The 13801-nt window shown below is 36.6% G+C and overlaps 1 protein-coding gene across 1 annotated transcript; it reads right to left on the reverse strand.

The window, feature by feature from the left end:
• Window positions 1-2555: 2555 nt before the first annotated feature.
• LOC121732206 (protein abnormal spindle) lies at window positions 2556-13315 on the reverse strand. Its single transcript, XM_042122010.1, has 8 exons — window positions 13156-13315; window positions 12874-13071; window positions 11636-11833; window positions 5742-11408; window positions 4803-4989; window positions 4216-4397; window positions 3443-3562; window positions 2556-3087 (listed from the first exon to the last, which is right to left on the reverse strand). The coding sequence occupies exons 1-8, from the start codon at window positions 13165-13167 to the stop codon at window positions 2770-2772; spliced, it is 6882 nt and encodes a 2293-aa protein (XP_041977944.1). The 5' UTR covers window positions 13168-13315; the 3' UTR covers window positions 2556-2769.
• Between the last annotated feature and the right edge of the window lie 486 nt (window positions 13316-13801).

Consider the following 13801-nt stretch of genomic DNA (forward strand, 5'->3'; position numbering starts at 1 on the left):
AAAATCTTGATAAAGTGTTATGAATATTCCTGTTTATTAACTTTACTTTCTTTTTAATAGAAATAAAATTTATAACTGTTTTATATAAAAATTTAAAGAGCTAAGTAAAAGGAGTTTTCATTTATAATATTCATTTATTGGAAACATTCAGTCACTTAAGAACTGACTGGTAGTCTTTTATTGCCAGAAACTACTTCCAAGCAGATCACCTAAAACAAAAAAAGGAGAAAATTGATAGTAAAACTGTGAAACTTGGCACAGAACTTCACAGAAATTTTGTTTTTGATGATAACTTTTTGATTTGGTATTGTTACCGCCGCGTTTGGTTTTTACTATAGATATGTTAACTTTATATTGTAAGTTCAGAACCTAACCTTGTAACTAGTAAATGGCCAAGGTTTAGACAAAATGTGTGGAAATCATAAAGAGAAAATAAATTTACTTACTGAATAATAAATAACAATTTAAGGTTTAGTTAAAGTATACGTACCATTTATATGCGTACTTTATATACATTTTTAGGTTTTTATTAGTCAATTGTTTACAAATAGCTCCCATCCTATACCAGCCCAGAGATCAATAAAAAGCATCACGGGCAATATGACTAACAACATAAGTATATAATGTACACTTTCATCCATTTAAATGTTATCTTAAACTTACATTACTATAACTAAATATTTTTAAATTCTAAGTACCGTATCTGTAATTTATAAAATTCAGTAAAACCAATGGGAACATTTTTGAAAGCTGACATCAATGATCAGCTGATCGCTCAAACTGTTAAGTGTTACGTAGTATATGACATTCTCTTTGGCTCAAACACTGACGTTGACATATTTTCCTGCTTCTTCTTCCTTTTTTTTTCTTATTATGGCGCTCGGCTTTTTAACCATGGCCAGTGTCAAGTAAAATATGGCGGGCAAAAAAATCAAATGCTTACAAGATATAAAGTCGTTTTTCCAGATTATTATCAAGTTGAAGGTCTAGTAAAAGTCTAAAAAAGGTAGTCAGTAAAGTCAACGAGTCAAGTCAGTTGTTTTAGTAAAGTGGTAGACCCTTTACTGAAACTTTCGATGGAGTTTTGAAGGGAACACAAAATGGCACGTTTCTTGAAGTTGTATCACTCGCCCACACTTGTGCACGACATCGAATATTTAATGGTTAATATTCTACCAACATTACACATTAAAAACCGAAATAACCCAATTTTAGGAAAATAATACAAAAAACACAACGTCACTCTTTCGTATTCCCGGCCAAAAACTCCCTTCTTCTTCCTCTTGTTGACATTAATAAAGAGAAGAGCCAGATATCGTTGGCCATATCACCATAGCCCATAGAGTAAGGCAAAATTTATATCAGCACTCAGCAGTACAAGCCTCCATTACACAAGTTCTGAACGCTGGACTTATGATACCCACCTGCTTTTTGTGCCTATTTGAAGCGGAATTAGCGCCCCCAATGCGGGGGAAGAGAACTAAATCTGACGTAAAATCGGTGTATAAGCGTCAAAAGCGTGTAATGTTATGTCCTACCTACTAGGACATAACAAAGGACTAAGGAGTCGATCTGCATATTTCATGTACTAAAAGTGTTAATAAAGGTTTTTAGTGGACATTTAATGCTAGATATTGTTGAGTTTTGTGGTTCCGGGAAATAATAAACCATAAGAATGGCCAAAGAATGCCTCAAACACATGCATTTAACATTAAATACGTAAGTTTTGAAAAAACGTTTTTTGAGCTTTTTAATCGGCATTTTTGTAAGCTAAAAAGATAATTTATAAATTTAATAATCCCTTATTCGTGCTATATAAGGCATTAGTGCTAAAAATGTCACATCAATTAATAATTTGGCTACAAAAATCGCATAGCTTTTTACGTGTGTTTACGGATTCTCATTACTTGAACTATAGTTTAACGATATCATGAACATGACTTTCTTTTCTGTATTATAATGTGCTTCAAAATGATCAACAAATAGAAATATTCAAGAAAATAAACGCACATTACTTGTATGAAAATAAACACAAAATGGCCACGCGATGACCGGCTAATTCTATACTATGATACTTTATCTATGAAAATCGCCTATATTTAGGAGTATGCTCTTCGTGAAAATAAGGATGAAAACTGACAACTGAAAGAGTTTTGGCGGGCATGTCACTTTCAAACTTCTTCTACTTTTTATTGTTGGGTTGGTCCCATACATATAGAAAACGGCCTTTTTGCTCGATATCAATAATGGCAATTGGCAACAGGTAGGCACTTCATATTTTCACAAAAGCCTTAAAATAATATTATGTCTACTTCAAGAAATAAAAATTAAGAGGGGCTCCCATACAAAAAAAAATACAATTTTTGGTCTATTTTTGCTCTAGAACGGTACGGAACCCTTCGTGCGCGAGTCCGACTCGCACTTGGCCGATATTATTTTTTCAGCGTGCCGCGCCGACAAATGGTGCCTAGATCGGTGACGTCGTTCTACATAGTAACTTAACTTTGAGTAAAACACATTATTTTATGTAACTTTTTATTTATTCAATACATAAATTAGGTGAAACATTAGTGATTAAGAAACCTTAAACTGAATAATATCAAATATTATCAACAATTAAATATTCTTGCAAAGTCTCAGATGGGGAAATCAGTCCCCAATTGAGATCCTTAGTCATAGAAGTAGCAATATATTAATATTACTAAAAATTACCTAATCCATAAAATGTTACATGCAAAAACTTACAAAGTATTATAATAATGGACACGATTATAACTCATACGCGTGGAACAGGCAAAGTATGGCTTCCTCCGCGTCTTCGAAGTAACGTGGCTTATCAGCTCTTACTATTCCATAATCTGGTTCCAAGGTGGGCAAAGTAATGTTGCGGATGCCATGATTGGAACTCACACTAATACTATCCCTCAATGACATGTTCATAGTATGGGACACGGTCTTGGGATGTTGGGGAGTACAACTAATCCTATTTCTGTGTTTGCTTGCCATTCTTTTCATGCGTAGCACATTGCCTTTAATTGTGACGAGCATCTTATGATTTTCTGGCAAACGCAAAAATTCTGCAAGATCCTGAAAAAAAAACCGATTTAAGCTATTGAGAAGTAACTTTATTAAAAAAATGACTATTTTTATTAATACTAGGTATAGGCCGCACGCACCTTTCAGATCAGTCGGCAAAAATTGAAGGGAAAGGAGGTGTTCAAATCAAATAGGTGGAGTGGGCGGGGCGTGCGCATAGTGACCAGCAGTTGACGTTATTGGCTGGTGACCATTTGTAGATATTTTATACATGGTAAAATTATATAGCTATTAGATCGAACACCTACTTTAACTTTAATTTAAACGATAGACGATAGTAACAGTAGTAACACAAGCCTATATAATAGCACAAAGGTTTTCCACTTAACGAAATAAAAAAAAATACCTTTTTAATTGCGTGATATTTTGTAAACAGCCAAAGGTAAGTAGCCAATATACGGAATAATTCAACTTCGCTGTTACTGAACCTCCACATGAACTTCAATACTGGTTCTATCCTCTCTCTCTGAAAAAAAAAGAAACAAAAAAATTTAAAGCAAACAATAATAATTATAAAAGACGCTTAACGGACCTAACAGTCCAGCCCCAAAGCCACTCGCCAACTGCTATCACACAAGCAGTTGGCGAGCGGCTTTGGGGCTGCACGTCAGCGAATACGTCGCGGACGCACAACGAGACGGCCACGTTCTATGCTTTGTAAACACCGGACACGCGATAAAAACGGTACGTATTCGCCATGAGTCCTCGACAGCAGTGTTCTGTGCTTTGTAAACATGCGTCAAAGACAGTACGTATTCGCCGACGTCTAGGCGACGCCTCTTACGCTTACGGCTCGGGGAAGGGGAAAGGGGCAAGGGTGGACAAAGAAACTTAGGCTTGAGTACTGGGAGACGTAAGCAAGGTGACGACGAGCCGTAAGCGGGGGGACTGCTAGTTGACCACGTGTTGCAACTTGCATCCCGGTTCCAAGCCTGTTCCGAGGCGATGCGATTACGTTACGATTCCGCTTAGTGTGCGTTACAGTAGGGAGTTTCATACAAACAATATTGAACGGCTCGAGGCGATACGGTGCCGATCCCTTTCCGAGTTGTGTGCTGTGACCTTAATATGCCTAAAGACTTTTTTTTAATAACTTCGCAAAATACATAATATACTTACATCGTAAATTTTCGGTCCCGTTATCCTGTACCTGGCTAGGTTAACGAGAATAGAAGCTGCCGACTTCAACATTTCTATACTCGAAATGGATCTGTTCGCCAGGGACATGTATATGTAGACGCGACGGACTATGGACGACGCGTTAGAATTGTACATCATCGGGAATACTTCCGTTAGAAGTTCTAAAATAAAGAGCAAGTTTACAAATTATTTACTCTATTAAACTTACCCAACATTAGCTACAATGATTTTTAATGCTCAAGAAATGGTTAAATTGCCATATAGCTTCAATTTAAAAACTAACCAAATGCAGGCAAAATTGTCTGTTTGCACTGTCTCGCCACTCCACTCCTAAAGCCGGGTCCAGACAAGTGTAACGTGTAATGTAAGATTACGTGTAATATAGCGTCAACAGTGTGGACGGCACACGAACTCATAGCGAATTGTCCAAACGAGCCTTTGTGCTCGCGCGAAAACCGACAGCCGATGGATAAACCCCGAGCGTTACATGTAATGCTCGTAGTGCCGTCCACACGTAGAATTCGTGTTACATTACCCGGCTTAAGGTGTGAGCAATACAATATTACCTAGAGATCTAAACGCCCTTATAACAGTTTCGATATCGGACATATTCCGCAGGACGTCCATGGCTTCCTCGTTGCGGTCTTTGAGGGACTCCTGAGTGGAGCGCAGCGCTCCCTCGCGCCATCGCCGACGCAGGTCCTTCGCACGCCTGTCGTCTGTCGCACGGACTTTGTGCCCGCGGAAAAGTGCCTGTTGAGATTAATATTAAAAAGAGGTGAGTGGAAGAATCGAAAAAGTAACATTTCGTAACATATGGACAATAACTCATTTTTTCTCTTATTATTTTCATAAAACTTACAGTAACTTATCTACTTCATAACCTAGATAATATATCTGACTACACATATAATCCATAGTTTTTCTATTTAAAATAATTTTTACAGCCCTAAAGCATCCATTTCAATAAAACGGGTTTTTTCATGTTACTTATCTTATTCTTCTACTCACGTCTTGAATTATCATAAAGTAATGCTTACTAATATTATAAAGAAGAAAGTGTCTTCTTTATAATATAAGTAGTTATCTGACTTGTTACATTTTTATGCTAAAACCGCTTAACTAATTAAGATGAGTATGGTTATACTAAGGGCCTGTTTCACCACTTACCAGTGCCGGATGGTCTATCTACCACTTATATGACATATAGAGTATGGAGTATCTGTTAGATAACTAGTAGATAAGACTATCCGGCTGTCATAAGTAAGTGGTGGAAGAGGCCCTTAGAATTATAAGAGCGTAAGGGGGCATTCAGATGTGCGCGTTACTGCGCGGGCGGATACAGCGCGCGTCGCGTGTTTTCCCAAACGCTATAACAATTTGAGGTTCTATGCTAAATTACATTAAGCTTATTTTCATCCACAAACCGCGTACACGCAGAAAACGCGCATGTCTGAACGCGCCCTAGGTTAAATATGTAGAATCTTAGATTGAATAAAATATACCTGAATTTTAGTCGCAGCCCAGTTCTGTCTCTTCTCCTCTTTAATTCGTATTAACTCTTCTTTTTTCAGTGTCACCTTTCTTCTCACTAAATACCCTCTGATAGCTGCTTGCAACTTCGTTACTAACGTTTTCTTTTGTAGGAAATCGCATCGCACGTAGCGAGTATGCAGCTTACTGCGCCATAACTTCTGTATGAAAATCACGCGTGCCCGATAATTTTTGTACCAAGATTGTTGTAAATAGCATCTTATATTTTTCTGTATACATATGGCCGCTTCTATTTGTCTCTTTTTCAACCGATCCCTATGCTTCTTCAATCTATAGAGAGCTTGTATAGCTAGAACAGTACTTCGTATGCGTAAGTAACGTTTTCTTTGAATGAAGCATCTTACATGAGCTTGCAGCTTAATAATCGCATGTCTCGTGCTGATATACCTTTCTCTCTCTTGCTTCGCCAACTTGGCATTGCGATAGAATACTTGAATCTCAGTAGCGGCATCACGAATTCTTACGAACTGTTTGCGTAAGAAAAACATTCTGAAATATGATTGAATAAAAATAACCTTGTTTCTGATGTTCAAAAATTCGGAGCGACATTTCCTAGCCTCATTATTAGTTCTGAGTCGTCGTTGTACAGTTATAACAGCGTTGCGTAGCTGCAAATAATTGGAATGAACCATTATATATTCTCTATACTCTCTGTAGCGTCTTTGAATAAGTACTGCGGATTTTCTCATTAATTCGTAGTTGTCTCTCTGCTGTTTGCCTATTCTGTATGCTCTGTAACGCCTTTGAATTGTAACACATGCTATAAGTTTTTGCACATATTCGAATCTACAAGTTCTCATAAGTTTATTTGCTCGGAATCTTTCTTGAAATGTAACGACATTTTTACGTAAAGTAACGTAGGAATTTCTAGCTTTTCTCATAGCAAGCTTAGCTCTATATCTTTGCTGAACAGTTACTATAGCTTGTCTTACTTTTAAATATTCATTTCTTTGTATCATACCTATCCAATAAGCTCTATACCTAGCTTGTATAGTTATACATGCTCTTAAAGTGGTTAAATACTCAGTCCTTCGCCTTTTCATCGTGCACCAAGCCCTGAACTTGTTTTGTATGATTATTGCAGCCGATTTTCGTTCTAGATATAATTTTCGGTCTTTTCTCATGGCTAGCATAGCTCGGTACCTTCTCTGTACTGAGATGGCACTCTGTTTTAGTTTCAAATATGTTGCTCGTTCATTTCTCATCAAGCATAAACTTCGGTACCGCCGCTGTATGCACACCGCTGCCGCCTTTAATTTTACATACTCATATCTCAGTTTTTTAGTTTCTAGATAACATCTAAAGTAGTTTTGAATTGTGATTATTGCATTTCTTGTCTTCGAATAGTTCTCTTTCTGTTGTTTCATTTCTACAAATGATCTATAAAATCTTTGAATGGTCACAGTTGATGATTTCAGTCTTATAAACTCTTGGCGTATTGTTTTCGTCAAAATATAACTTCTGTAATACTTTTGTATACAAATAGTAGCCGTTCTTATCCTAATATATTCTTGTCTTTGTTGTTTCCCTATAATAAAAGCGCGATAATATGTCTGTATTGTTATGCAGGCCTGTTTCTTTTGTACAAAATCTTGTTTGACTTCTTTTCCTTTCTTTACAGATCTCAGCCAGGTTTGAATTTTAATTGCTGCGTCTTTTTGTCTGAGATAAATCTGTCGTTGTTGTATTGCTAACACATTTGCTCTGTAACGTCTTTGTATCATTATACAAGCCGTTTTCAGCATTTGATACCGTTCTAACTCTATACGCACTGCCACCAATGCTCTGTACTTATTTTGAATTAAAATACATGACTTTTTCAACTGTTCATATCTTGCTTTATTATCACGCATTAAAAGTTGGGCTCTGTAGCGTCGTTGTACAACTATCACCGATGATTTCAATTTCATGAACGTTTGCCTGTCACGACGCATTGCAATGATACTGCGATATCTATCTTGAATAACTTTTGTGGATTTTTTCAACTGTACATAATAATTCTTTTGCATTTTACCTAATAAATATGCTCTGAAATAACTCTGAATTTTAATTGCAGATTGGCGTTTTAAAATGTATTCAGATCTAAGAGATTTCTTAAGTAAATACGATTTTATACGTTTCTGTAGTACGATTGTGGCGTTTTTGAGACGCAAGAAGTTTTCTCTATCGCGTTTCATACACTGGTTGGCTCTAACTTTTCTTTGCACCGAAATAATTAGGTCCCTTTGTTTTAGATACTTTCTTCTGTCTCGCCTTCCTCTAAATATTGATTGTATTTTGATTACACTAAGTCTTAGATTAACATAACGATTGCGCTGTATTCTCATTTCCAATTTCGCCTTATAAATTTCATCTACAGTTTTTACAGCTTCCTTTAATCTCAAATAGGACCTTCGCTGTAACACCATTCTTACAAAACTCTGAATTATGATTACACGTTTTCTGACCTCCGAAAATTGTTTCATCTCTTTGCGCATCAAAAGTTTGTTTTTATACATCTTTTGGACGAATACTATAGATTTCTGCGCGTGCAGATATTGCCTTCTCATTAGAAAGCATCGCACTACGCTCTGTATTAGGATGACCTTTCTAACTATTTGCTTATACTGTTTAACGCAAAGCCATCGTCTCACGTACGACTGTAGAACCACAGCGGACTTTTGTCGAAGTTGCTCCCTTTGCTGCTTCAACATACACAGCGTTGCTTTCGCTTCTCTGATCATCTTCACTCTTTTATACCAATCGCATATTTTCCAAACGCTCAATTTGGCTAATCGTAGCTTATTGCGACACAGCCACATGCGGCAGTATTTCTGTATGATCACTGTGGCAGTGGTGATCTGGGCCATTTTGTGCTCAACCATTTTATTGTACTGAATTCGTCTCCACCAATCTTGGATGAGAGCAGCCGCTGCATTTCGCTGCGCTAGAATTCTTTCCTCCTCCCTGCGTTTCTCCATTATAACTTCGAATTTTTTCCTCCACCACGTTTGAATAACGTTCGCCGCTTTTTCAAACAGCGGCGCACGGAAGACATGAATAATCTGCCAGAGAAGTGACAGCGTTTTTTCTCTATGACCGTCGGCGATATCCGTAGAAGTTATATCTCCGACGATAGTGAAATTTGATTCTTTCAACGCATTCAAAGCGACGTGTACGTTGTGAATTTTCTGGAGCCTCGATATGGCGGGGGTTCTCAACTGATTCATCAAGCTGTGCTTCATGAGAATTATTTCCATTACTTTCGTCAAACGGACCCCGTCCCTGATATCGACCGCTAAGTTATGCACGGCGAATTTGTATTCATCTAAATAGGACTGCTTGTGGCTGACTACGTAGCCGAGCGGACGAAGGTGCTTGGTTATATCTCCGATACCGGCTATGAGTTCCCTTGTGAAGCGAATTATAATCTCTCTGCTCTCCTTGCAGATAGCGTTGCGGCAGAACAGACACGGATCGTGCGATATCAGCTTCTTCTGTTTAGCCTGATCCAAGAAGAATACGAGCATGAAGAACTTCTTGAGAGTAAACTTTTTTATTGCCTCCATATACGCCGGAAGCAGCATATTGGGTGCCGAGCTTTTCGAATGCTTATTCTTCAGGTGAGGATTCTTGAACATTCTCTGAATAATGAATACTGTCAGACCTTCTATATCGCTGTTCGATTTGAGAGGTAAAACGATGCCGTAAATAGCTTCCAATCCTATTCTTAGCCACAGTGGATTGTAGGAGAGTAGAATTTCCATTATAACCTTCTGGAGACCGATATCCAAATGTAGATTCCTGTCATTGCGTATAGCTATCAACTTCTTCTCAATTTGGGCGTTCAGCTTTAGAAAGACTTGGGAAACATCGGGACTCAGCAAGAGATTTCTTGCTGATCTGCGCAAGCTTTCCAATCTGTAACTGTTATGGTAGGCGCTGCACACTTGTTCTTTTGTAGGAGCGAGGGGTATCTCCTTGTTTCTATTTTCGATCCACGCTTTGCCAACGTCGAATTTGTACTCGACGTTGCTGTCTAAATCTGCGGGTGGGGTCAAAATATAATTCAGCCATCTTTTGAATTCGGTTTCGAATTTTTCGACCGCTTCCTCGTCGTAAAAGTACGTGGAGGATAGGAAGGGATCCACGGTGAAAGACTGCGCGTAAACACTTCCGTACTGATTAAAAGATGTATTCTGTACTATTTTGCTCTTATCGAAGGTACGATTTCCCTTCTCGTGCATAGAATCTCTACTTTTAATGCTGTTCCTTGGTTTATCCTTTTTAGTTACAGGCGCGGGTACCTTCCACAGGTTTGTCTCTACTCTTTTACTCTTCTTTGACCATGTCGACTGCCTATTAGCGATGGAAGTGTTGATTTGGTCTAGAGGTTTGTCGAAGGTTCTGTTGATTGTAAAAGTAGTCTGTTTATCGGATTTATCGAAGTTGTATGTGTCTGGGTATTGCGTGCTTTCCTCAGGTATCGACTGCAAAGGCGGCGTCACTGACCGGGGCGGAGAAGAGACGGCTCTAAAGTCATTGGACCATACACTGTTTTCTGGCACTTGTAAATGCTGTCTCGCGTTTTCTCTCTGGTGCATCTGCTGCATGTTCTCTTTAAAAAGAGCTTGGCGACACATCTTGGAGTTGTCTCTGCTCAGAAGCGGTTGCTTCTGCTCAGGCAACTGATTGCGATATTGGTCTAGAGGGGTGTACGGTGAATCCTTAGTAAACGTGTCGGTGTTGAGTTTGACATCGTCGATAAAATCGTGAGTTTCGTTGTTAATTTTAGGGAACATTTTGCGTTCAGTAGAAAATCTTTGCGGCAAGAATGATAGTTCACTTATTCGGGAAAAGTCTGTGTTGATAGAAAAATTTGGACTGTTTAATTCTTTTGGTGAAGATGTGTTCGGTATCTTCTTATTCTGCAAAACTGGCGTCTCCGCGTATTGGTTGTCGACTAGTTTATCACAGTTATTCACTGACAGCCACGTTTGAGGATTCTGAGTGGATGTTATACATATTATGGAATGTGTTTCATTTTCTTTATTTCTACCTTTTATGTCAAGACTGTCGTCGAATTCGCTATCGGAATTCATACTCAAGACGATTTTTGGGCCCTTCTCTAATTTTTCATTTTTAGACTGTAGAGTTTTAAGAGGAGTAAAGGATAGGTTATCAAATATATCCATTGGATCAGTTGTTTGTTTGTTAGACGGTTTCAGCACATTCCTAGATTCCATGCCATTGTTTCTGTTATTCTCGGTTTGAGTTGTGCTATATGATTTATCATAGGTGTCATAGAGATTTTCATTATTTTTGTATAGATGACGATTTGAGAATACTTCAGATGTGTTGAAATTGAGATCTGCACTGGATGGAGAGTCAAAAGGACAATGTCTTCTGTTGGAATTCATAAACTGATCATACTGCATTGACAAATTTTCCTTGTTACTGGATTTAAAAACTTCATACTGTTTTGTCTGCACAACATTTACTGTTTTAAGTTTTGTAGTGTTGTAAATAATTTCAGATTTTTTTCTAATTATAGCTACAGGAGATTTTTTTGATGACTTCTTTTTGATTTTTCCTGGAGAGACTTTAAGTTTTGGTTGACCATTTTTTCTTTTAACATTCTGAAAATGAGTGTATTTGTGTGAGAAAACATGTTATGAAGAAAATTATTAACTTAACAAACTAAAAACAACAGGTTTTTAGAATACATTGACACTTGTCTAGAAATTCCTGTCCCCTTATACATATATGTATATAGAAGCAATCATAGTTTACTTTTTTATAGTGAAGTAATTTAAATTAACATTTAAAACATATAACAATTAAAAAATTAACAGTAAAATATTACCAGCACAGCTTTCAAGACAATTATCACATCATATCTGCCCCTATTTTCATTTGTAAACCTCAAGGTTTCACGCAGAGCTGTTGGCTGGTTTGGAGTCCATATCATTGTCAAGCAGTAGCAAGTCTCCGGCTCCACCACCAGCCATTCTCCAAGGAGATCAATAACCAGACCAGGTGGCAGAGATTTGCCAAGTGTTATCTAAAAAAATAAAAATTGAATGATCATGAATTATTTTAAAGAAATTTTTTTTGTATTATGCTTGTATCTGATTTCAATTTATATAAAATATGATACAACAATAATTAATAAAATAGTTATCACATAACTTTTCTATGATTTTTAGGGTTCTGTACCCAAAGGGTAAAAATTTAGGGACCCTATTACTAAGACTTTGATGTCTGTACTCTGTCTGTATGTCTCCAGGCTGTAACTCAAGAACCGCTATAGCTAGACTTCTGAAATTTTCACAGATTGTGTTACATATCTGTTGCCGCTATTACAACAAATACTAAAAACAAAATAAATTAAACATTAACCCACACAACAAACGTGTTTTTTTTATAATTTTTGCTCAATATCAATAACGGCAACACAGGCGCTTGAAATATTCACGAAATACTCAGTTGTATTTGTACTTTAATCATTTTTAATAAAATTTAAATAAATTAAATAATTAAGAGGGGGTCCCATACAAAAGACACAATTTTCAGCCTATTTTTGCTCTATTGTGGTACGGATCCCTTCGTGCGCGAGTCCAACTTGCACTTGGCCGATTTTATTTTAATTTGTAAATATTTACATATTTTTATATTAAGGTTCTATGATATTTTGTTCTATTAAAATTAATGCAATTACATAAATGTTTGCAGATTTTCAAGTGTCTAAATTTTAGCCCAGTTACCATACATCAGCCATGAAAATGACTATTTATAAACAGTCTCAGATTATTATTATTATGTTGTGACCTATAAGATGCAGAAATTAGCCATACACTACTGAAAATTCACAGTTATGTTCTTGATGCTCTTGCATCATCTAAACTGGATTCTGATGCACCTTGACAATAACTTCAATTTTTCTGACCACAGTTTAAGACCTATACATAATAATATCCTTTTTGTGGCCATAGATTCCTAATAAAATGAGAAACATAATATTGAGGTACTAATCATACAAACACTAAACAATGCTTCATATTCTGCCCACAGCGGCCTCATAACATTCCACAACTTATTTACCTGCTGGGTCTGTTTCGTTGGGTTGTATATTTCTAGTTCCCTCTGGCATGATGTTCCTATAAGAACGTTATCGAACACAACTTGGGGAGGCCGAGAAAATGGGGCCAGTATAAGTCGTGGACATTCTTCTTTTGGAGAGGCATTTTGAACGACTTCCTTTTTCCTAGCCCTTTTTAAGTGTTCAGGCGTATTCTCAATCTACAAACAATGAACGTATTAATTAATTTCTTAACGATTATGACTGTATAAAATATAAAAAATAAAAGATTTATGAATACATACCTCAAAATACATTTTCACTGTATGTGTATGTACATCAATGTAATATTATTACAAAACTAAAACAATCCATGTATTGTGATCCACAATAAACATTTATTTTTCATCTCAATTTTACGAAACAAACGTACGATCCAAAACAATTTTGCTTTTGAATTCGAAAAATTCAGTCCGTCCAAATTTCAACCGTCATTTGTTTTTTTTTAATGGCGAAGGCATAGAGAAAAAGTATATGTCTGTCAAGAAATTAAAGAAATTAAAAAGTGGCAACATCGTAGTGTCATCCCTTTCAAATCAATCTAGAAAAACCAGCCAAGTGCGAGTTGGACTCGCCCATGAAGGGTTCCGCAGCAGCAATAAGGTTTATTTTTATGAAATTAAAAGGGTTTTGATTTATTTTTATGTTTCAGTAGATTTAATGAAAGTTTATTTAACCATTTATGACGTATAAAAAAAACTACTTGATAAATTTCGTTCAAACGAATTTTCGTTGGTAGTTTTTATAGTAATGTACATCATATATTTTTTTTAGACTTATCATACTTAAGAAGTTAGAGGGAGGGACACACATTTTACCACTTTGGAAGAGTCTCTCTCAAAACTATTCAAGTTAGAAAAAAATGGTAATAAAAACTTTAATATATTTTTT

The sequence above is a fragment of the Aricia agestis genome, chromosome 12, assembly GCF_905147365.1.
Source record: "Aricia agestis chromosome 12, ilAriAges1.1, whole genome shotgun sequence".
Lineage (NCBI taxonomy): Eukaryota > Metazoa > Arthropoda > Insecta > Lepidoptera > Lycaenidae > Aricia > Aricia agestis.

Bases quoted from the DNA above. Each gene is read 5' to 3' on its own strand.
- LOC121732206 (XM_042122010.1), bottom strand. The intron at 11,834-12,873 runs GTAAATAAGTTG...TTATTTTTTTAG, and splicing joins CAACGAAACAGACCCAGCAG to ATAACACTTGGCAAATCTCT. The intron at 4,990-5,741 runs GTATATTTTATT...TAATCTCAACAG, and splicing joins GGGCTGCGACTAAAATTCAG to GCACTTTTCCGCGGGCACAA.